This window comes from Chanos chanos, chromosome 1 (genome assembly GCF_902362185.1).
Source record: "Chanos chanos chromosome 1, fChaCha1.1, whole genome shotgun sequence".
Taxonomy (NCBI): domain Eukaryota; kingdom Metazoa; phylum Chordata; class Actinopteri; order Gonorynchiformes; family Chanidae; genus Chanos; species Chanos chanos.
Genome location: NC_044495.1, coordinates 39,151,985 through 39,177,399, shown reverse-complemented (window position 1 = coordinate 39,177,399; position 25,415 = coordinate 39,151,985). Strand labels below are relative to the sequence as shown.

General features: G+C 42.6%; 1 protein-coding gene across 1 annotated transcript in view; it reads right to left on the bottom strand.

Moving 5' to 3' along the window:
* Positions 1 to 25,174, bottom strand: part of mical2b (microtubule associated monooxygenase, calponin and LIM domain containing 2b) — a 47,576-nt gene extending 22,402 nt beyond the window's left edge. Inside the window, exons 1-20 of the mRNA XM_030788935.1 lie at positions 24,911 to 25,174; positions 20,723 to 20,930; positions 19,720 to 19,836; positions 17,891 to 17,992; positions 15,315 to 15,470; positions 14,475 to 14,575; positions 12,169 to 12,426; positions 11,278 to 11,393; positions 10,822 to 10,948; positions 10,632 to 10,719; positions 9,111 to 9,258; positions 7,559 to 7,758; positions 5,296 to 5,402; positions 5,065 to 5,136; positions 4,806 to 4,937; positions 3,296 to 3,415; positions 2,582 to 3,031; positions 2,151 to 2,258; positions 1,060 to 1,185; positions 137 to 235 (exon numbers count right to left, since the gene is read on the bottom strand). Coding sequence (XP_030644795.1) covers positions 137 to 235; positions 1,060 to 1,185; positions 2,151 to 2,258; positions 2,582 to 3,031; positions 3,296 to 3,415; positions 4,806 to 4,937; positions 5,065 to 5,136; positions 5,296 to 5,402; positions 7,559 to 7,758; positions 9,111 to 9,258; positions 10,632 to 10,719; positions 10,822 to 10,948; positions 11,278 to 11,393; positions 12,169 to 12,426; positions 14,475 to 14,575; positions 15,315 to 15,470; positions 17,891 to 17,992; positions 19,720 to 19,836; positions 20,723 to 20,930; positions 24,911 to 25,174 — 3,099 coding nt within the window. The remainder of the gene's footprint in view (positions 1 to 136; positions 236 to 1,059; positions 1,186 to 2,150; positions 2,259 to 2,581; positions 3,032 to 3,295; positions 3,416 to 4,805; positions 4,938 to 5,064; positions 5,137 to 5,295; positions 5,403 to 7,558; positions 7,759 to 9,110; positions 9,259 to 10,631; positions 10,720 to 10,821; positions 10,949 to 11,277; positions 11,394 to 12,168; positions 12,427 to 14,474; positions 14,576 to 15,314; positions 15,471 to 17,890; positions 17,993 to 19,719; positions 19,837 to 20,722; positions 20,931 to 24,910) is intronic.
* Between the last annotated feature and the right edge of the window lie 241 nt (positions 25,175 to 25,415).

The window sequence follows — 25,415 nt, the reverse complement described above, 5'->3', positions numbered from 1 at the left end:
TGGAGGTGAGTGTGGCTTTTCATGCCATGCAAATTAAGTGTCTTTCTTTCTGGTAGCATTCTGTCTAAAATATTTCAAAATGCTGGCTGTCAATGCAGACATTAGATGGAAAACCATGCTCCAGTAATGACAATACCTGTTTGGATTTGCTTAGGTACTCAACTTGATTGGGCCTGGGCTCAGGCTGATCTATTCGCCTGTGCACCTTCTCACAGGGCTCAGAACTGACGCTGCACTAAACCAAATGAGGAAAAACACCACCAACAGGCAAACCATTAGACCTACCACTCATTTGAATGGGCTGTAATAGTATTTATGGTGGAACACTTTACAACTGACTACTTTTACTTAAGTGCTCTGTTATTCTCAAATAAAGCCCCATCTATTTAAAATTTTACACTTCCAAATTGAGTCACTTGTGAGAGAGTTGAAAGGATATCCTGGTCCCATTTTACATTGACCAGAGGTTTACTAGACCTTTGCTGGAAACACACCAGTGGAGGAGACTGACTACAATCATCATCATCATCATCATCATTATAATCATGTAACGGCTTTTCCCACTTTGAGAGTTTGAGACATGAGACAATAGCCTGTTGGCTGGACATATAAATAGCTGTGGGTTTGGGGAGCTGTCAAAAGCTCTGAGACTGCTCATCTGCAGGAAAGTTCATGTTTCACATAGACACCTAGAGACAGAAATCTTACGCAACATTCTGCTGAGACCACAAACTCTTAGTATTCATGAAGTACATACAAAAATTCCCGAGGATTACAACTGGCTGTGTTTACCTAACCGTTCAAGAAATTCAAATCCTCCTAAAACAAAACAAAACAAAACAAAAAAGTACTCAGTTGTCCTCACATCCCTTTATGTTTTAGGGGTACAGGTGTAGGATGTACAGAAGAAAAAAAAAGAGAGAGAGTTTTAAAACAAAGTACAGACATGCACTTGAAATCTATCAGAGTAATTAAATACCTGTATCCAGTGGCACTATGGAACCCTTTTGGGGAGGTGACACTTGAAAAATATGAGGTGTGCCCAAAACCTGTGTTTACCTGTTTCTGCGTAACAGGAGGCATGGGAGAGAGCAGGCAGGACAGAGCAGAGGATGTTGGGAGAGAGAGGACAGAGGAAGGGCTTTTAGGAGTAGAAGTCTGAGCAGTGGGACAGGTTCCATGTTCCTGCGCAGAGAGAGGAGGTACATACAGAAAGCCAAACCATGTGAGAAGAACCCAAAAACAGTAAGACATCTAGAATGTTCCACATAGAACAACAACTGCTTGTTCCTCACAGATTCACCGTCTCTTTACAGAGGAAACCTAACACAAAAACTGATTAGTAACATCACAAGCCACCTTACATGCACAGTGAGATACAGAGGAGAGAAAAAAAAAAAGACAGATAGAGTAGGGGGGGGGGGGGGGGAGCAAGAGAACTTCCATTCACCCATTCACTAGAGGCTCCCACAGAGACGTGACCGGTTATTGCATTCCTAATTAGTTCTGACTGAAAGGACAGAGTTCCAAACAAACAAACTGTACCCTGTTTTTTTCTGCTTCAGCTGTGTTCCCTTAATTAAATAAGTCAAAATCATGACAGAGACCTCAGCAGCACAGTGCCTGATGGTAGTTGGCACAGAGAGAGAGACAGAGAGAGAGACAGAGAACACGCAAACAGCTCTGTGATCATGCAACCAGTCTTAAGTTGGAGAACAATTAGGGCTGCGCTGCCAGGAATGGATTTACTTCTCTGCTTCACAAAGTCTGTGGCCAAACTGAAGGTTTTTTTTTTTTTTTTACAATGTTTTAATCCTTTAAGGCCATTTCTGTGTTTTTCCTGCCTGATTTGACTTACGGGACCGCAAGAACAGAACCCTGTGACTGCTGGAGTTCCTCCCTATGAAACCAAACCTTTTTTTTCCCCTCATGGCGACTACAGGCCAATTTCTGGAGCTCCATTCTGTGATGAGGCGACAAACGAAACGACATGGAATCAAATGAAACGATTAGCAAAGGAGTTAGTCTTCCACAGGCAGGCTGGATGGTAGAGTGTATAGTGCAGGAGGGGAGAACAGGAGAGCAGGCTGCATGCTTTTAACCTGGGTCGGGGTGCAACAGGGGCAAGCAAGGATGGAGAGAAGCTTCACCTGAGGTGGAGCGGTCTGATGGCCAGAGAAGAGAGAGCAGAGATGCAGAGCTTTCTCTTTTATACTCTTTTTGGTGAAATCTCTAGTGCTTATTGTCTGTGCTTTCCTCTGTGAGAATGGCCAAAACACAAAAAAGAAAAGAGCAGTGTGAAATAAGGGAGAGAGAAAGAGAGAGAGAGAGGTAGGCAAATGTTTGCTGTAGACAAAGAGTTTTAATGCTGAAAATATTAATAATAAATGAAAAAGTACTTCACACAAGCATTTTCTGTTGACCGAGTGCTCCAGGGGAACATATTTAGACACACGACATCAGATTTCTAAAACTTTGCTATACTGGCAGGCTTGAATGTATGCAGTGTGAGGATAAAGTTCACTGTATGTTTTTAGAGACTATTTCCAATGGATCAAACAGTCTCGACTGCGCCATTCACCTGGCTGATCTGGTCCTCCAGCCGCTGCATGCGCTGGAACATTCCAACCACTGCCGGTGAGGTCAGAGGGTCAGAGAGATCTGTTGTGGGCGTGGCCTCTTTGTGATGAGGTGTTTGGACGGGAGGAGATGCTTGAGCTTTGTTGAGAGTGCGTAAATGGTTGGGCACAGTTTCACTGTGTGATGGAAAACTGAGTGGGCTTTCAGAGCGTTCAGCAAAACTGGGTAGGGCCTCAGAGAGATCAGCAAAGGTGGGCGGGGCCTCAGAAAGATCAGCAAAACTGGGCGGGGCCTCAGTCAGATGAGTAAAACTGGGCGGGGGCCCTGATAGGTCAGTGAAAGTGGGCGTGGCCTCATAACCTTGCGTGTACTCGGACATTGTCTCTGAATGCCGGTCAGTGGAGTTCTTGGTATGAGATCTTGACTCAAGCAGTCTCAGATAAGGCGATGGCTAAAAACCAGGAACACATAATAGCATTCATGAATGAATGATTTTGAGATTTCAGTTGTGCATGGAAAATTTAATTTGGATTCCATTAAATATTTTGAGCTAGCTAGACTAATAATGATTTGGATTCAAAGGAGCCAAGAAGGTAACTTCTACCGACAGAAATGTGAGCTGAGTGTTGAACCAATACAGGACGGGGAAGAGCAGGCATGGGTATTGTACATGTGGACATCACTGCTCCCCTGCCTGTTCGCAGTCCCAGCGTACCTGCCATTTAGGTTTGGGTGGGATGAGAGGGCAAATAGGTTGGTCCTTAGGTTTAGCAAAGCGAGGATTCTCAGTCATGTCCAGAGAGGTGTGTACTGACAGATTTTCATCTGACACAGTCTAATTTACATAGAAGAGAAAGCACAGAGAAACATGAACATGGAAAAGTAAGTTAAAGTGATGGAAAGACTAATTTAATTTACATAGAAAAGAAAGAACACAGAAGAACATGAACACAGAAGGAGGCGTTACGGCGATGGAAACGTTGAGGGAAAAGTAAGAGAGACAACAGATGTAACAGATGGATCTTGAACACACACAAAGAACCCAACTATATTTTGAGGTTTCAGACAGCGCAACTTGCTGTCCCCAGTCATTCATGTCTTGTCCATTCAGTCCATAAGCCATTCACAAGGAACGATGTAATCTAACATGTGACCTATATATTCTAATCCCATTATCAAAGAGGCCAGACATCTCAAGCTTAGGTGATCACCACTAATCTCAGTGCCAGTAATGGAAAGTGCTCTATGCTTATGTAAACAGTGGATAAGAATTTCTCAGTGGGGTGCTAGGAGAACATTCAATACTGGATGGAAACATCTTTGTCAACCATATAAACAGGTCTCCACGTGTTTAGCCGCAAACTTGGAAACTACCTGAGTATCATGAATGGAACAAACACTCCGACACAAGACAACTGGAACAAATCCAGTATTTGACTCCTGGTCAAACAGGAATTTCAGGCTTCGGATGAACACTCATAACATTTAAAACATCATTCCTGGCAGTTCCCAAGTAGCTTTCCTTCAGATTTCTATTTTTAATGGAGCTTTCTAAACAAATCACATCCCAACACAGCATCTGACAAATTTAATATCAGTTACCATCACCTCAACCAATTTAATATTTCTGCTACATGACCACGTCGCAGGTTTGGAAGGGAAAAGGGGCCAATTTTGCTTTAACAAAGTCACGAAGGATGTCACTGTGAATAGAGTCTTTTCACAGGAAAATTGAAAATGAAAACCACTCTGGTCTCCTTTCCAAAACTGTCCCTCTGCCATACCCCTGGGTGCATGCTATTCACGGGCACTGGGTCTGAGGGTTTGTAGGGACCTGTGCTCCTGTGTTTCTGACACAAAAGCGAGTATTCATGGAGGATTAGAATGGAAGATGCCAAATTGGATTTGAGGACACCGATGCCCTGTGGAAGAGGTCGGAGAGAATCAGACAACACACAACACATCCCTCTACACACATTCTCCTCTCTGTTTCACTTACACAGAATCCACCCTTTTACAATAAAAAAAAATCCTAGTTTCACAGGGACAATTCTCGACTAGGGCCATATCACTAGCTCAGTTACACAAACAAGTGTAGACAGCGTGTTAGCCATCTGAGGTGCGTGAATTTTGTGTGTCGAGTTGGAGCTAGATGCCTTGGAGATGTATTCATGGTTAAAGTTGGATTTGAAGACAGCAGTTTGGGATCCAGGTTCGTTGCTTACCTGTCTGCGTAGAGCACAGCTCGGTGCATTCTCCTCAAACTTGGCCAGCAGCTGGGTTGCCATGGAGCGTACCTTGTTCTCCTTTAGCTCTCCGCCCTCGCCCATAGATGAAGCACTCTGACTGGCCACCATCTTCTCCAAACAAGAGAAACAACCAGTCAGGACCAGCCCATGATTAGTTCAAGAGCAGCAATGCCAAAATCAAATTCCAAAATCTGTTGGCAAGGACCTGTTAAGTGAAATCTGGTTCTAAGCTCACCTCCTCCAGATAGTGACCACCTTTTCTTCTTTTTCTGTTCATGGATTCACTGTCCTCTACTTTCTTATCGTTCTAAGACAGAGAGAGAAAACACTTTGTGAACTGCTGCTGATCAAACAGCTGTTTTCAAACAAAATGGTATTATTTCACACACACACACACACGCACGCACGCACGCATGCGCGCACACGCATGCACACAAGTCACAAATGCAGACATGAAAAAGGCTACCTTTGGAATCCTTTTTCTTGGCTGTGTTTGGTTTGTGAAGTGGTTAACAGAGGTTCCAGTCTTTGATGAATAGTCTTCATTGTTCTCATCTGTTTCTCTCTGAGTGCCTATAAAGAGATGAATAACTGTGTTACATGCAGTTTTTGGAAACACGATATGTTTAATCATGATAAGCTAAATATCACACACTCCACTCAACCAGCGCATTAACTAACAAACCAAGCTTTGTCCAGAGTGACGAGAAAGTACTATCACCAGTCGGAGGCAATCAGTTTAAAATGAAATCACAAAACCAGTCTACAATGAAATATTACAATTATCTTTAACCATACTAGATAAGCATTCTTAAAGTGTAACAGATTAGGCAACTGTCCAACTAACAACCTCAGTGGACTAAAGCCCGTCTGGGTTTTTAGTATTGGGAGCATTGTATTGTAATGATGAGGTGGAGGAGGTGTCAGGTAAGTCCAGGAGACAAGACTCGTTTTCACCAAAATGTGAGATTTGTCTAATCCAGGAGCAGAGGAAAGAGGGTGAGGGTATACATTTAAAGGTCACACACATGTACAGACAACCACCCGAAATAAAAAGCCATAATATACTTATACTGACACTATGACTGGATGTCACACTTTGCCCTTTTTAATGACAAAAAAAGGATTGTTCTTATGGCACCAACACAGAATTGGCCCCTCTTCCTCTGTCACTGAGGGCCTGAGCCCTTCTGACTTAAACAGACTCAATAAGTTCACAAGCAGGAGAGAAACAGATCATATAATATATGGTATAAATGACAAAACGGTGATTACACCTCAACAGTAGGAATAGAATTAAAACCAATTCAAATTAATAGAAAAGAAAAGAAAAGAAATATCTGAAACAGAGGCAATATGTGGTAGCAACAAAAATAAGGTGTTAAACTCTACAAACTGCATGACCACCCGTAAGGATCACTCACAATGACTGAACATCACAAGATCGTGAACGCACCTCTATCTCACAGCAGACGTAGCCAATCAACCAGGAAAGCTTTGAAAAAGTTTGAATCACAGTAGATAAACATAAAATAATTACTGAAAAAAAACCCTCGCTTCGACCAAATTTAAAAATCCATTTTAAACTGCTCATATCTAGCTTCATGCAGAATTCATTTCCATCAATTTCACTGAAACAAATATGGGCAAGTTCTCCTTCATGAACATGACTATAAATTTCAGTGCTAATTGATGAGAAGAGTCTAATTTTGTAAACCTGGTTTGCCAAGCGTTAATCGATTAGAAGGGTATGATTTTGTAAACCTGGTCTGTCAAGCTGATCTTTGACTGTAGTCTCATATAGTAAGACTAGAACCCCCATCCTCCAGTGAGGTCTGTTAAACCAGGGCCTGACCGCATAACCCAAAGACCTCTACACCTCAGTCTCTTCATTCACAGGCATGTGTGTGACTGAGAAAGGCGTCTAATCTTACAGATGACCTCTCCATGGAAAAACCAGATAACACCATGTTCAATCCGTAAAAATGAATTCAATATGCAAGAAAAAGAATAAAGAGCAAAAATATCAGTTGACTGGTACATTGCAAACCTGCTGCCCAATCTCTGTCCGCGCCAGGGATTTGGCACAAGCTAAAGAAAGGACACTTTGACAGTTATGTTAAAGTCATCGTTCCTCCTTTAAAATGATGATGTGTGAAGTCATGATTCAGGCGCTCAATTTAGCGCTTCCCTTCCCACAGACGACGGACTGAAGCTCTGTTTGCACTATAGGGTATAAGCGCATACTGCTCTGTTCATGTTCACAGGAAAACAATCAGAAATAATAAAACAATTATTAATAATCAGAATAAATGCCCAGAAATAATCATACTAAAAGGGTAACTACAGACTATTGGGGTCGCAAAGAGAAAACTAAAGGATTAATGGAGAAGTGAAGGTGGCCAACACCCTAACTCATAGAGACGGTTTGTAGAAGTGGAGTAGGGTGGAGTTTTCTGGTTCTACTTTTGGAATTACTTGATTTCCCCCACCCAGCCAAAATCAACCAACCAACCAATAGAGAAAATAATAAAAGTTCTCGACCCATGAAGTCATGTATTTTTTTTAACCCTTATAAAATGATCTTGGATGTCAAATGTTTTGTTTTATGAAACAAGAGTAAGATCAGATTATATAAGATTTTGAGGGGGGGGGGGGGGGAAGAAAGAAAACATGAGGGAAAACATGGGGAGCAGCAGGGGAGGGCGTGAGGTTAAGGGAAAACCTACCCGTGATGAGCTGGGAGGGGTTGTGGAATGCCTCGTAGAATTTGGAGAGGTAGAGAACCATAAGGAGTTTGTCTGGCTCTGGCATCAAGGCCATCTCTTGCCCTGTGGTCACAGGCTGAATGCCAAACTCCCGCTCAGCAACATCAAATGCCAGCTGGTTGTTTTTTGCCGAGTCCGCCTCATTCAGGGAGTCAAAGTCACTGGAGTGTCAGATGTGGTGAAGGAAAAAAAAAAAAGGAGGGGGGGGGGTGGAGGGTGGGAAGATAATGTAGAAAAAGGAAAAAAAGAACTTATCAGATCATAATTCCTCTTTCATCACGCTGGCCTAAAATTGCAAGGGCCCCTAAGTAAAGAAATGGTATCCATGGTTACCCTCAGCAACATTTTTCAAATACTTTTATTTTTCCTCATATGAATTACCCTCATAATGTTTAGAATGATTTATATTCAATCTCTACTTGTGACAGCGAGAGAGAGAGAGAGAGAGAGAGAGTGAGAGAGAGAGAGGGAGAGGGAGAGAGAGAGAGAAAGAGAAAGAGAGCGCGAGAGAGGCAGCTGGTTCTAGAGTGATAAATGGTTTGAAGTTGACCAAAAGACCAGAATGAAGTTATGTTGATTAAACCCGCAGGCCCTCACTCATACTGACTCTCACACCACCATGGCATGAGAGATGACAAAAAACAAACAAACAAAAAAAACCAAACAAACAAACTCAGGGTGGGCCGGGCACCAGGATGATATTTTCCCCCTGCAGATGGTAAAAGAGCCCTGATATCATCATTGAGACATGTCTTTTTAATATTGCATCAACCAGGACACCGGGTAATGGTGTGTATGCTCTGTACCGCTTCAATTCTCTCTCTCTCTCTCTCTCTCTCTCTCTTTTTTATACACACATCCAACCCTTCCATTTCCCCTTTTTCTCTAAATCCATTTCTCCTCTGTGTGGGTTGAAATAGAGAAGAAGACATAGTCTAGTCTTTCTTAACTGAAGCACAGAACAGGAACAACTGAACACAATGCTCAATCAGTGCCACTGTCTAACAAACAAACAAACAAACTGCTGTACAGTAAGCGTGATCAGAGGATTCTGTGTGGTCATGTTTAAGAGGAAACGACAAATGTGTGTGTGTTGTTTCGGCTCATGCAAAAAAAATCACTGACAAAGTCAATGACTGTTCAAAGCATTCCTACTGCACCACTGTTCAGGTCATGATTTGGTCATTTAATGTTAACGTATGAAAATGAAGCTAGTTATCTAACCTACTGGACCATTTTTATTGCTTTGTAATTTTGAGTGTGTGTGTGTGCTCAGGACTCATTGCTGCTGTGTTAGTATTGTTTTAGCCGTGTTGTTTCTGCAGAGAGTGTATTGCACACCCTTTCACATGCCATCAGGTTATCTATCTGAGTTATTACTGGAGGTTTTATATGAATGGTCGATGATTTCCTCTGTGAGTGTGTCTCTCTGACATGAGTCAGGTCTCTGAGCTATTACAGGAGGTTTTATATGAATGGTCAATGATTTGCTTTGTGGGTGTGTCTCTCTTACATGAGGTCAGGCCTCTGACGGTGAATGAGGGCACAAAGGGCCAGTCCGTTCTTCCATGAGGAGGTGAGGTTAGTCACGTCCACGCCCCTGTAGCCCTGAGTCTGCTTCTGACACCATAGCAACAGCCGACTAGGCCGTACCTCCGACTCTGAAAGAGCCAAACAACACACATATACATACATACATATGCACACACACACACACACATACACACACACATTGTTCAAAGACAGGTTCACAATTAACACCCTATTTTCTGAGACAATTTCACCTAAAAATTTTGCCTTAGTTTGAATCCCTGTCATTTGGGACATTTTAGTAGGCAAAAGAACACAGCAAACTTGTTTTCAGCTCAAACAGATTCACACTAAACAATCTGAAAAGAGGTTGACCCTGTAAGATGCAAAATGCCACTATTATTATCATCATTGTGTGGACAGGGCATGTCTCACAGGAGCTGCAAACAGCCACATATCATCCCAGAGAGAGAAAAAGAAGGAGAAAGAGAAAGAGAGAGAGAGAGAGAGAGAGAGAGAGAGAAACCACCAAAGAAACAAACACAGATAAGATGGCCAGCATGACGTAACCACACACTCCTCAGGTACGAGGGGAGATTCACTAACAAAGTTGGAAGCAAACATCTCCCTGGGTTTTGAGGCATGTCTCTCTCTCACTCCACCTCTGTCTCTCTCTTCTCTCTCTCCATCTCTCCCTTCTCTCTGTGTCTCCTTCACACTCTCTCCCTCTCTTCTTTTTCTTTCTGTCTCATTCTGTCACTCTCTCTCTGTCTCTACTGACAGGTTATGAATACTGTCTATGGAAACAACATGGATATGTGAGAACCCCACAGGACCCTTGGGTGTAGAAAGTCTGTAAGAGGAATAGCGCTAACAGGTGAGGCCCCCTACGTTATGTTTGGAAACAGCGGAGGAGAGCCAAGGTCAACTGAAGCAAACGGCAACAAACTGTATCAATCAGAGCCTGGACCTCTGGAACAGATCTGATTCTAATCTAATCCTAATTCTGCCAACACCTGTTCCTATAGCGTTTGCATTCGGCAACTCATATCAAATGACAATATGCTCTGTTGTAGTTTGGAAGAAAACAGTAAATCAGAGCTAATCCAGCACTGAGTGATATGGAAAAGGTAGTGATGCTGGTGTAGGTATTGATACAGGTAAAGGTATTGATACAGGTGTAGGTATTGATACAGGTGTAGGTATTGATACTGGTGTAGGTATTGATACTGGTGTAGGTATTGATACTGGTGAAGGTATTGATACTGGTGAAGGTATTGATACTGGTGTAGGTATTGACACAGGTAAAGGTATTGATACTGGTGAAGGTATTGACACAGGTAAAGGCATTGATACTGGTGTAGGTATTGACACAGGTAAAGGCATTGATACTGGTGTAGGTATTGACACAGGTAAAGGCATTGATACTGGTGAAGGTATTGACACAGGTAAAGGTATTGATACTGGTATAGGTATTGATACAGGTAAAGGTAGTGATACTGACCTCGTCTGGAGAGATTGACAGACCTGCGTGCCTGCCCACTGTGCTCCACACAAGAGTCCTGCTCCCCATTTATGTACAGATGCCGTACCTGAGAGAGAGAGAGGGAGAGGCCGAGTAGCAAAAGCATGAGAAAACAGGTCTGCTTCATCAGTTTCATGTCTTTCCTGGGCTAATCTGAAACCGAACCCACCTGGTTGGGACGCACACAGCTGGAGTTTAGGTTGGGGTACCGCGTGGCTGGGTCAATGGTGTACTGCTCGAAGTTCTTGCTGATGTTTTCGGGCATAGTTTGAGGAAGGAGCCGGTAAATGCTCTCCCTGAAAGCAGAGAAGTACAACCTTGTCGCACTTCACTTTTTTATTATTAAGACCAACTGTGCCTACATAAGGAAGTAAGAAACGACATTCGTCTGATCAATTTTTAATGAATACCAGTTTCAGATTTCAAGTGGTGTATGTGGATGGAATGTTCAGTCTCGGCCAGCACAACAGATGTACGTAATGTCAGACAGTGTGTCACACATGGGAATATTTTGACAGAAGAGCTCTGCACACAGGTGACACATAGTGATACCAGACACACACACACACACACACACACACACACACACATACACACACACACAAACGCAAACACACACGCTCACCGTTCTGAGAGCACCTCCAGTGGAGACTTGCCCTGAGCCCAGCCCCGTACCATCCAGGCCGTGTCGAAGGCAGCGAGAAAACCTCGGGCACAACCTGTCCCCATGGGCCAGAACGGCTGCGGAGAGAAACAGCACAGCTACAGACACAGTCTCAGAGAGTCACAGACACAGTCTCAGAGAGTCACAGACACAGTCTCAGAGAGTCACAGACACAGTCTCAGAGAGTCACAGACACAGTCTCAGGGGAAGGGTGGTACTGGAGTCAACTACGAGGTATAACGGCTATAGATATTTGTGCTAAGAGAATTACCATGCTTTTTTTGTATGGGGAGAGAATCAAAAGAGACAGAAAATACAGGAATAATCAAAGGAAAATGTGTTCTTTTATATATTTCTAAAACATGCACTAATATTTCAGACATAGTGTTACACAGTGCTAAGAAAGCTAAATGTGGTTGTGAAAATTACAGTGAAGTGAAAGGGATTTTGACTGATGTTTAGGACTTGCATCTGCTTAATGTCATTTTCTTCAATGGAAGCTAGTGTTGTGCATTGTGAAGAATCACTAATAGCATTCCCTCCAAAAATCAGATAACAGCAACAATGAAATTCCAATATGGCAATTTTTTGAGCATGAAAATATTAACCTAAACCAACAGCAAATAACTGTCCTCCAGTAGGAACCAATCAGAGTGACCTGGCTGAGCTAAAGAAGGCTCCAATGGGTGTCTAAACTCTGTGACTTCCTGGGGGGTATACTGGAGTTTAAACAAAGGGGCTGGAATCTTCTTCAGGAGGTCAGGTCTCCAAGAGTGACAGTTGGTCACCACTGATCTGGGCTCCGGATCCAGGCTCCATATGAAAAAACCTTCTGCCACAGGGGTCTCTTACCTCTAGAAGACTGTCTCCCACTAGCGCTACAAGCAGCTGGTGCCCGTTCTTATCCCTGATCAGCGCTGCGTTCTCTGACGCGTACATGCATGTGAAGTCAAACATGGCCACGTCAGGCTGGCCGTAATGGTTGATGGCGTAGTCCAGTGAGGGCAGCTGGTAGTTGGTACCAAAATCGGCAGCTTCACGGGCATAGGAGAGCAAAGCCTCCTGATTCACATTGTCACTGTGCAAGAGCCTCTCTGTCTCTATGTAATCCTGTATGAGAGAAAGAGAGCATAACAGACACCTTTAATTGACCTCTCTTGGCATATTGACATCACCTTAAATACGACATCAGAATCACTCATTGTGAAATGAAAAGAAATTAAACAAATGTTAGTAAACATACAAACTGGCCATTTTATTAGAGACACCAACGTGTAGGTACACCTTGTAGGTGCACAGTTAGAGACTATGTCCTATCTGTTGCTGTGCATAGTATATGTTAGCCATCCTCTAAACCTTCATCAATGATCAGTTTCTGGCCACAGGACTACAGTTGCTAGATGGATATTTGTGGGTGGTGGATCACTCTCAACCCAGCAGTGACACTGACGTGTGTAAAAAAAAAAACCCCAGCAAGTCAGCTATGCCTGATACACTCATACCAGTGTAACACCCACTACCACGCCTCTGGATATGATCTGGGTGGCAGAGCATTCTCAGGGACAGTCAACAGCCGTTCTGTGGCCAGAAACTGACCATTGATTAATGGGGCAGAGGTTTGTCTAGCAACAGATGGGCTACAGTCTGTAATTGTACACCCATATAGTGCACCTATAGAGTAGGTATAACTCAAGTGTCTAGTTAGTGTCGGACCAAGGTAAGTCTTTCTAATAAAGTAGGTGCTAAGGGTCAATCAGAGATGACAGAAAAATAAATAAGAAAAGAGAGAGAGAGAGAAATAGAGAGAGAGGGAAATAGAGAGAAAGAAAGAGCAAGAGAGAGAGCAGGAGCAAGACAGAGAGAACACATGAAAAAAAAAAAACACACAAGTACCTCAAAGTTTTACCTTTCCCGAACGTCTCACTGCTTATTAAAACACATTTATTCATCGCACTGCATGTTGACACACCAACAAAAGACTGAGTGTCAGCAGAGCAGAAAGCTTATCTAAAGAAGATTACTACTCTTTCATCAGGGGGGGTACTTCTTGGATAAGCGTATCCACTCTAATAATACACACCCTTGTACTCTTTTATTGCATGTGTAATGAGAGGACTGTAATTAAAGGATTTGATAAACAGCTGAGCTCTGAGTGAGACGGTGAATAATGTCAATATATGCCATACTCGCTACAGCAGCAAAAATTGAGATGGAGAGTATCACTGTCCTAAAACGGTCGCGCACCATGAAACGTAACTTTGGACCCTGAGGCGGGTTAACATGACAGCGTTTCTGCTTTAAGAGTGTGTGTGTGATTGTATGCGTGTTGGGTGGGGAATGGAACAAAAAAGCTCCCTGATAGAGTTTTGTGTTCAGATTAATTCTCTCATCACTTGCTAATCCTCTCAGAGAGAAAAAACATCCTAAAGAGGGCTCACACCCGTGCCTCGCTTAAACTCTGGCAGAGTCCACACACACTCCCACCACACCGATTTAGACAGTTACACCACTGTCAGGGGGATGGCTAATGAAACATTCCTAACATTTCCCACACCCCTGAGGAAACACACACACTCGGGCACACACACACAAATTCATACATACACATGCACACGCACACAGACACAAACACAGACACACTTGCGCACACACACACACCCACATAGACACTCTTGTGCACAAGCATGCACAGACACAAACACAGACACACTTGCGCGCACACACACACCCACATAGACACTCTTGTGCACAAGCATGCACAGACACGCACGCACCTGCACGCACGCACGCACACGGACACACACGCATGCACACGGACACACACGCATGCACATAGACACTCTTGTGCATAAGCACACACACAAACACATACACAAACACATACACACTTGCTCCTGCTGGAACTTTGCCAGCGGAGAGGCTGGATCTGTCCTCACCCGGCAACATTGTTCCTCTCTATGTCACATATATCTTTGCCTCGCATTCTCTCTTTTATCTCCCTGCCCTGTTTAAAGGCATAGAATCGGCAGACTCTTCACGACGATATTTAGATGTAGAAATGCCTGAGCAAATGCAAGCCTCAAGAGCAACAACACCACAAACAACAAACAACAACAACAACAACAACAACAACGTATATACATCTATATCCTACTCACATGGATGATCACTCCCTTGTCCAGCAGACTCTGTTTCTTCGCTGTCATGACAAAGTAGTGAGTGTTGTCCTTGTAGTACACAATGTTCTCCAGATCAATGCCTGCAGTAAACAGTGAAACACAAAGACAGAGCCAGTGGCATTTGCGCGTGAATAACTGAAGCTTATAAACAAACTGTGCGATCTGACTTGAATTCAGTACGTTTGATTTCTCACTAATCCCAACCAAAAGCACGAGAGACGTGTGTAATGTTTTTTGTGGACAGGCCAGAAAAGCGCACATACACGCGTGCGTACACACACACACACACACACACACACACACACACACACACACACACACACACACACACACACACACACACACACACCCATTTGTTCGTCTCACTTCTAAATATAAACAGGGCCATTTTTTTAGAAAGGTTCGTAATTAGCCACCACAGTATGTAACACCTTCATAAGCCCAGTCTAAAACTGCCACACACTCTGGAAAACTAATAATGACTGCACTGCGCTGACAGACTGGAAGCCTTGACGGATAAACATGATTCATCTTATCTGATGCTTCTAATCTGCTGAGAATTGGCAGATGTTGACAGCTTTTAGGAAGGTACATGGAGTATGTAGGGCTATGTTTTGTAGTAGGCATTAGAGTGAATATGCATCATTTAATAAAGTGTGCTGTATTACATTTTAGTAAACTACTTTGTTTCACTCACTGAGGGGAAAATCTCATCTATGTAATGGACATGTGAGTGAGTGAGTCAGGCAGTGAACAAATTGGAAACAATCAGTTAGGAATTTGACTCAAGAACACAGAGAACGGAAAAGTAGAGCTCACCTGTCTCCTCCTTCAGGTCCAGGAAGAACTTCTGATTGAAGATAAAGGCCACTCCACTGATTTCCTCCACCTTGGCTTCAGCTGTGGTGTTTCGGTTAACAAAGTTCGCTGTGATGGCAATGGCTAGCTTTCCGCGGAACTCTTTCCGTCCGAAACCTAAGATAGGGAACCAAGATTCCCTGCATTATTTTCAGGCATGTCAGTGAGAATCAGGAGAATCAAGACAACCACATTTTAGTCTTTCACATACAGCTGTGAGGAAAAGTTTGAATACTTGTGTTTAAGTTAATATTTCAGTCTCCACTTGAGCAGAGGCCCTCGTCCTTAATATACGGTTGTGACCAAAAGCGTGGACAGTTTAAAGTGTATGCTTCAATCTCCATAATGCAAGCAGACGCTTGCTCAACCTCCTCATTATGCAAATTTGATTATGCAAAAGTTTCTTGTACATTTTAACGCATAATTATATCTTATATAGTTATGCTTAGGCTTGGATATATCTTAGGCTTGGTTTCTGCCTATACAATTATGCTTGGTTTCTGCCTATACAATTAGGCTTGGTTTCTGTCTATACAATTAGGCTTGGTTTCTGCCTATACAATTAGGCTTGGTTTCTGCCTGTACAATTAGGCTTGGTTTCTGCCTGTACAATTAGGCTTGGTTTCTGCCTGTACAATTAGGCTTGGTTTCTGCCTATACAATTAGGCTTGGTTTCTGCCTGTACAATTAGGCTTGGTTTCTGCCTGTACAATTAGGCTTGGTTTCGGCCTGTAGAATTAAGCCTGGTTTCTCAATTAGGTTTGGTTTCTGCCTGTACAATTAGGCTTGGTTTCTCAATTAGGCTTGGTTTCTGCCTGTACAATTAGGCTTGGTTTCTCAATTAGGCTTGGTTTCGGCCTGTACAATTAGGCTTGGTTTCTCAATTAGGCTTGGTTTCTGCCTGTACAATTAGGCTTGGTTTCTCAATTAGGCTTGGTTTCGGCCTGTACAATTAGGCTTGGTTTCGGCCTGTACAATTAGGCTTGGTTTCTCAATTAGGCTTGGTTTCTGCCTGTACAAGGACCCCTTCTTTTAGAGTCTACCCGTGGACATAGCAAATGTATCAAAATGTAGTTCCTATAAGCTATAAAGCAAAATGGTCAGAGCTCATAGACATCCATGTATAGTCTAAGGTGACGTCTGTTTTTTAAGCCCTACGCAAGTTCCTTACATGATGAAAGAGTGTTTTATTGACGCTTTTACAAACAACACGACGCAGCTGTTTGCTGAGTAATCGTTCTGAAAGGTAATCTTTGGACTGTCTCCTTTTAAGTGCTGAGGTGAGAGGTAGTGTCTTTCCTTTCATGGTAGTTATGGTGTGTCAGAACGCTATCTTGCATTCACACACACACACACACTCACACACTCACTCACACACTCACACACCAAATCATATGATTTCTGCTTGTACACACAAGGTGTTAATAGTGCTTCACATGGTAGTGGTAGTGTTAATACGGAGTCAGTTTCTTTGAGAGGGAAAAAAAGAAAAGAAAAGAAAACAGAATGAAATGTATTAGACTCTCAGTCAGTGTGAACTGTGTTGTTAGATGAATGTTATCTCTAGCTGTATCAGTAGGAAGGGTGTTAAAAAACAAAAGCAACACAATCTCTCAGTGTCTCTCTCTTAGCCAGGCCTCCTCATGCTTCTAATCAACACAATGAGAGCGGTAAGCTTTCAAAACAGGTCACTTCAAAAGCACTCCTTTGACAGAGCCAGTTTAAAAATTTGGGACAGGTATGTTTCCCCAGTGAGCACTTATGACTCCAGTGTGTGCAAAACCAGTCCAATGGTCTGTCACAAATACATAGAAAACATCTTGACCAGTCACTGGTCTCTATTGCTGTCGCATATCTCAATAACTTCAATCATTTTAACATGAGGAAATGATTGGCTCAAGGCAACTGGCCTGTCTTCACTCTGCTTACAGCAAAAGTCATTTGCCTATATCTTGCTTTGCCAGTTAAAGGTATCATCCATTTGTATATTTTTGGTTATTCTATGCATTTCTGTCTTCACAAAAGGAATCCAAAATGAGATGATGTAGGGATAGGAGGGGTCTGAGACGTTGATGAAAGAATAAGTTACATTCAGACATCCTGTCATTACTTTTAGAATTCATTTTGGTTCAGTTCACCTGTTTACATTGCACATGTAACTTAAGGTTTTCCCAACTCTGGGCTAAATGGGAGGGGGCACACAAGCTAGAAGTTAGAAACAGTGTTTCGTTGTGAAAATGAACTGACTATGAATATGCAAATAACATATGTTACAGTAAATAGGAGAGGAGGAATGGCAAGTTGCAATCTATTCAGAAAACAACAACAACAAAAAAAAACAACAGATGCTTCCGACAGTTTGTCTGCACAATGAACCAGCTGAGTCAGGATTTGTTATGATTACACTATACTGTTCCAGTTTTAATGGAAATTACCAATGGACAGATCCTTATAGCCCAGCCCCAACCTTGGACTATAACTGACCCTCTGTTTTACAGTCAGTCAAATCTGAATAAAACACATGCACTTTATCTTACCGTCCAGTGTGTTCCTGCGTCCATCTGCTCCGATTATCGCATCGAAGTCAAAGTCTGAGACAGGGTGATCCACTGGACGGATCTCTGCCCTCCACCCAGGCCCTGTTACACGCACACACGCACACACACACACACACACACAGAAAGTCAATGTGACATGCAACATCTAATCAGTAACTCACACTCAAACAGAACCCCAGTCTCATATACAACAGCTAAATGTGTCTCAGAGAGAGAGACAGTGTTCAACTTGTCACAGGCTCAGACACACACACACACTCACACGCACACACTCACACATGCGCAAACACATACACACATGCACTCGCAAACACACACGCACACGCACACGCGCACGCAAACACACACCCATCCACATTCATGACATCTAAACTGATTGACTGGGCCCAGGTGAATGGATGGAGAGAAGCAGGCTGAAATCTACACTCCTCCTCCAGTTTAAACACAGTAGAAGTAGAATCTCCACAGGTCAGGCAGGGGATAGCGTTACACCAGGGAAAAGAGGGATCAGTTTAACAAAGCGCAGCACAGAAACATTTTCACAAACCAAAGCACAGTAATCACAAACTTCTATTTGTTTTAACTTTCACATTGGAAGCAAAACTGCCAGTCTATGAAAACCCTGGCCTGAGGAGCATGGTAGGAGAGGTGTTAGTCAACCTGACGACCCTGACTCTATTTATAGAGGAAGGCCGGGAGTTTATCATTTACACAATGTGAGGCAACGAGTGGCAGTGACGTGTGAGGGGACTGAAAATATTCTCAGCATCAAATCCTTGTGCATGTGCCGCTGTAGTGTAGAGAGATGTGTGGAAAGTGACCCCAACACCCTCCACCTCTCCCCGTCAAATGAAAAGGGTGGAGGTGTGTGACGGAGGAAAGGAGCCAATTTTCAGGGTCTCATCCAGACACGCCGACTATTTTTACCGATCCACAGCTATCTCAGCAACTGACAGTCACAAATGCCGGTACATTATCCTCTTACAGACTAGTATGGCTTACAGAGGCACTTTTTTTAACATTACAGCTGTGCACAAAATAATTGCATGATTGGTCAAAGAGGTCTTGCTAAATGCCAACACCTCAAACTCTGGCAGTAGGTCCTTGACGCTAATTCTAATAAAATACGGCACTGGCCAGCTGCATTCTTTGGTAACTGATGGTATTCTTAAACATAAGCTTCATACTGCATGTCTTGTGTTAAGCTCCCAAGAGATGACATAACATTAAATGACAGCTTTTTTGGAGCTAAATATGTATCACATGTTTCAAAAGCAGATGTTTCTATTCTGTGGTTGTTGAAGTCTGAGGTAGGCAGATATACTCAGGAAAATGTCCCTTTTACGGTTGTGTATTCCTGGTTGCTGGGGATATGTTTACAAAGTAGGAGAACGTAAAGTTCTTTTGAGAGAGATGGGGGGGAAGGGGTGGTGGGGGGGCTTGCTTCGTAACACCTATCCTGTTTCCTCTACGATGCATAGTGACGTTGAAACATAACACTAGACAGACCTGCATGACAAACATGTGCCCACATCTCTATTTTCAAATGCATAGAGAAACGAAACTCAGAAAGCAAAGCATTAATGTTACGTATACATTGACAACAGGAAAAGGCAAGGCTTGATGAAGTAGAATGCGGTGTAAAACATCGCCTATATCTATATCTGTACAACATTATGTACGATTATATATAAGTTAGACTGACTGTAAAGGTTAAGATCTTATTCATAGAGTATGTAAGATACACACACACACACATATATTCTCTCTCTCTCTTATAGGGATGGTTGTTGGTTTACTGGCTTCACCTTCATTTTCCTGGTCACTGGGGGGCTCCAGAAGCTTGACAAATTCGACGTTGACGTGCACTTCCACACCCACAATGAGACTGATCTTCAGCAGCATAAGCTGGAGCTGACGAATACCTGAGAAAGAGGGGAAAACAGATCAACTTCAGACAACATACTTATTCCAGTACTGTGTGGCATGACATGACACAAGGCACTCCCGGTCAATGTGAAAGGAGAGGAGTAACCAATCACGGGCAAGTACATGTCAAGCACAACTTGATATTACCTTATAATATGACCTTAGACATTAAAGTGTTAATGGCCTTAGGGCATCATACAATGAGCAATAATTCACACACTGGGCAGTGGTTTTGCATATGTGTAAAGGCTTTTCTATAGCACAAATCTTGACACCAGCTTAGTATCTGCAAATAATGGTAACAAATGTGATTAGTAAATCAGGCCAAATCGACTTAATACACTGCAGTTAAAACCGTGTGTGGAGACCAAACTCAGCAGTTTGTCTGAGAGAGAAAACACAACACAGACTGTAGATATGGTGTACAGTGTGTAATAATGAGAGGCAAAGATGGAAAGACACTGCATTTGCATTATGTGGCTCCAAAGCAAAGAGTTTTACATATGTTTTGGTTTGACAGACTGGGATTTGACCTAGCTCTGCCGTCATAGAAACACAGATAGTCCTCACAGGAAGATTTGTTGGCTGAGGTGAAGAGAGATAACAGCATGTGTTTTGATATTCAAACTGAAGGATGCTGACAGCAGAGAGCAAAAACCAAAAGCCTTTTTCAGCATTTCATCCAAATATATTATGGTTTTCAACTGATCTACACAAAAAGTAGCATACACACACAAATCCCTCCCCCACAACTGACCTACAAAAAACCTTACATTCTTAAAGGACTATGCTGCTCTAGTCAAAGCCCAACAACACCATGAGAAGAAGAAGAAGAAGGCGCATGGAAGTGTACAGAAGTGAAAAAAACAGGACAGTACTCACTGATGTGGTCTATGGATCCAGCGCAGAACTTTCCATAGAATTTCTTGGCACCCAGTGCTTTGAGGTCATGGATAGTGTAGGGCCAGAGGTGCAGCACATTATTTCGGGAGAAGGTATCCCTTTTCTCGACCACCACCACCTTTGCACCCAGGAGAGCCAGCTCTATGGCTGTCCTCAGCCCACACGGGCCTCCACCAATGATCAAACACTGCAGCAGCACAGAAATACAAAGCCGTGTTGGTGTGAGAGCCAGGGCCAGCACAGCATTTTATAAATGATATAATCACATGGCATTATATAAATTATACACTTAAAGGTGGAAAGAAGTTAGTCACCAAAAAGCCACAAAAGACAAGAAATTTCAACTAAATCCATAGATAAGATAGAAAATCCATATGTAAGTTACTTTGTATCAGGGTCATCAATTACATGACTGGATATAAAATTAAGCATGTTTGACGTTTAATTCATTTGAGCATTACTGAGCAAATGTGATAATAGAAAATCTTCAGATACAATAACTCAAAATGAAACTTTCAGTCAGTTTTGGTCAAAGTTTAACTTCCCTTTATATGATTGCTTTGAGTTGTATTTCAATGTTGACAAACAATACCATGAGGTAATTTGCCCCTTTATTGAACAAAGTGATTCTAATGCTTCTTGTCCTAAGATGGTTTTCTCTGCTGCAGCCACATCCATAAAAGGAAGATTCCAGACTTCCTTATCTCTACCCCTATGTTAATACAGACCAGTCATAAAGATCTGTCAGCTTTGCTCCCTCTCTATGACCTATGGTGAACAAACAGATCTAGAGAGGTGGGCTTATTTGGTAGGAGTGGTTTCCAGGCACACCGAGCATCTACCCAGATACGTTTTTGGATTAATCCCCAATAGATGTCACAATTAGTCACGTGAGAATTAAAACTGTCTTTACTATAGGAATAGCATCAGCTGAAGAATGTTCTCCCACAACGAGTCATCAATCAATGCATCCAAGCAGAATTTAATATAGAGGGCAAGCGCTGCTAGACTGTGACACAGCTTTGTGTAAGGACACAGGACAGGTTGCGTGACATCTCGGCACAGGTGTAGAACCTGTCAGTATTTACAACATACATAGTGAGACTGATTTCCTGCACGCTTACTTTCACTGAGCCGATGCATGAGTCAGTGTTCAGGGTTGGGTTTTTTTTGTGTTGGTTAATGGATGTAACCATAAAAAGCTTTGTCAATCCCTAATCATAAACCAGGAACGTGATCAATTTCATCTCCCTTTTACAGCCAGTGGTTTTATTAGCATCCATAGCTCTGGGGCTATACAAAAAAAACACCAAATAAGGCAATAGGGAAATACCAGACTTCCTAAAGCAGGGCTGTGCTTCAAGTGCATGTGCTGTTTACACATCAGATGATTGCCTCTCAATGGATCTGACCATTTATATCAGTAAACTGTAACTGCGCTTTGCTTCAGCAGAAGTGAACATGGGTTAACACTGGCAGGTGTGTCCCTTACCATGCAAGGTTCAACCACACAACGTATTAAAAAATGGGTGACAGGTCTTGTTTCTTGACCAAGCCTAAAACAAATTTGAGCATATTTTTTTTTTCGTGTGAAAACATCATGTGTTCCATTCTACTCCGCCACCACAAGACAGCACAGAGCAAACACTCTCGTTGTGTTTATACGACACAGGTGAGTTTGCTATGAGTGCAAATACACCTCACCTCGTTTACTTAAGCCTTCATCTAGTTTACCTTAAAAAAAAAAAAACAACAACAACAAAAAAAAACAGTTCAGGGGGTCAATAACTGATCAAAGTATGTGAGATATGGCCAATACCGATCACTTATGTGGCCTTGCATGCGTAAATAAGGTGAACCTGTGCAGATTATGTCTGTCAATCTTAATCTTCGCATACATGTTCAGTTTCCCATTTGCTTCTCCAAGTGTGCTCCCTTATATTGTAAACTACTCGGTCAGTGAGGGAAGTCAGTTTCATAACCTTTCCTACCAGCGTCCCTAAATGTCTGCCATCATTTCACAACCATGCAGTAAGAGTAATTCTGAAAGGTTTTCCTGTGAGGCACTGGAAGGCAAGTTACTTTTCCTGGGTTTCCTGATAATATGTCGGGAACCGCTCACAGCGGAAAACACATTCCGCCTCCTCCTCTAGCCACAGCCTTAGCTGTGCATTCCTTAAGACGGCATTCGCTATAGTCTATCGCTGGAGTGGATGAAAAGAAGGCCGTGCCTTGCCCTGTTTTTTCTTCTTTTTTCTGTGCAGACTCAAAGATTAGACTGATGTGGAAGACCACCAAGAATGCAGGGACAGGGAAAAATTGCCACATGTATAATCTGACACCACTGAAATTCCAAATGGATTTAATGCACTTAGAGTTGAAATCTTTCTGAAAAGGCTAAACTGCATTGTTCACTTGTCATTGTAATGGCAATACATGCTTCTGGAAAAACAGTGTCAAGGTAAAGTCAACAGCAGCATCTTGTACCATATATCTTTATGTTTATGGTATGGGAGGTTTTGTTACGGTATGAAAAAAATGTGTATTGTAACATTCATTCATTTTCCAAGCTGCTTATCCTAAGTCGCAGGGTTTGGTCAAATTGCCTCGAAACTAACTGTAAACACTCGACAAGTAAATCAACAACCTGCACCTCGAAGAAGATTGGTTTTTCATACCTCTATTTATCAAAGCACAAGGTCAACCGCACTGAATTCAAAAGATAAACAGAAATGTAAACTTTAGGTTTTGTCACAGCCACAAAGCGTATTGGCAAACACGTTGGAATTTCAGCAGTCTCTAAATATAACTGGAATATCTACAGAATCTCTCAGCTGCTTGGGTCTTTGACTTCCTCCTGCTTCACGTCTTATCGACTTCTAATCGAGCCTTGCTGGAGTAAACAAGACATTCAAACAGTATGCAAAATTTATCAAAGCAGTTTAGCCTATATGGTCAACAGTCAGCGAATGATGTTTACCTCTCATTGGCCTACATAAATCAAGTAAATCTAGCTCATGAAGTCAAGCTGTGAGCAGTGCTGCTGACACAAAGGAAGTCTTGCTTTATGAAACTGTGCACAAGTGATACAGAAAGCAGCGACCCCTGCTTTCTTATTTTTCCAAATGTTCAACCGATTTAACTTGGCAGTAGTCTATCAGATGAGGCATTCTGGAGAATGCTATACAGTGGTATATTCCAGAAGTTCATTACAGATCATTCCATTCTTACGTGAAAAGAGTTCCACTGCTGTTCAGATGAAGACAGGGATATGACCAACCCCCCTGACCCAAACTTAAACATGTCAAATTAGAAAAACAAAGTTACTATAAAAAGTTCTTACAGACTTAGTGCAGAAGAACTTAGGTCCAGTGAAATACCGAGGGGAAATCCCATGTGAGAATTTGCCTAGTAAGATGATGGTGCTCTATCTTGATGGGGTTGCTATCTGTACTGTTAACTACAGGAACCGCAGCTCCTAATGAGCCATAGATCCACTGTGAAGCTTTCCAAGCCTCTGAATCCCTCACTAGCTGCCCTCTGACTCCTGACCTGTGACCCCAGAGCTTGTCTGCTGTGGACATGCCAGTGTCTAATGAGCATTCCCATCTGCATGCACAGATTCACTTCCTCTGTGGCAGTACAGAAATAGAACAATGGAAAACCAAATGCAGGACCACAGAGATGGAGAGATGCCATGTCTAAGTGATTTAACTAACAAAATTGAGCAGGGAAATGAGGATTTTTTTCCCCCCGGATCATTGTACTCTTATCTGTCTCTTTAGGTTATAAATGATAACCATGAAGACTTTGACACCATTTGAGTTGAATTTAATCACCATCCTCTTTTCATTTTGACTTTTGTTATTGACTTTAGTTTAGTAAACTTAAACCACTGGTCATGAAGTTGGTGTCCCTACTGATAGACTAGGACACAGAAACACTTGACTTCAGACAGGATATCTGATAAGCCAACAGGGACCATTCTCAGAAACCAATCAAGCTTATAATGTAGCAGGAAGATAGGGGAAGCATAAGACAAGGAAGCTATGAATTACGAGGAACAAGCCGGCAAACGACAACTTATACATGTATAAATTGAAAAATCTGTGTGTGTGTGTGTGTGTGTGTGTGTGTGTGTGCGCGTGCGCAACATTGCTGTCTTACCTTGGTCTCCCTGCAGGCTTTGCCATTCTCATACTCCTTATGACTAGCTCTCTTGTCCAGCTTGTTCCAGAGTGTCTTGGTCTTCCATGAGTTGACAGCAGCCTTCAGACTGCTGTAGAAGCCCCTGTGATCGGTTGGGTCCAGGTCCAGCTGCCTGCACAGGATACTGAAGGCCTGCAAAGTGCCTTTGCAAGTGGAGGCCTGCACAAAGTTCTCGAAGAGCTGGTCGGCCTGAGAACTTCGTTCATCCTCCGTCTCACCCATCTTCTCTTTTCTCGTCTCCCTTCGTTTAACACAGCCGCAGAATGGCCTTTACCTAGGGCTGGGTGTCTGCTAGCATTCCCATGCAGTGCTGGAGTAGAGGGAACAGAAAAAGTCTCATTACTCACTGCTTTACAAATACACATGTTAAATGTCATCTTATTACAGAGGAACATTAAAATTTCATGTTTTAACTCTTTAACAGCACAGGAAGCAGTCCCTTCTCTATGTTGTGTGGAGCTGG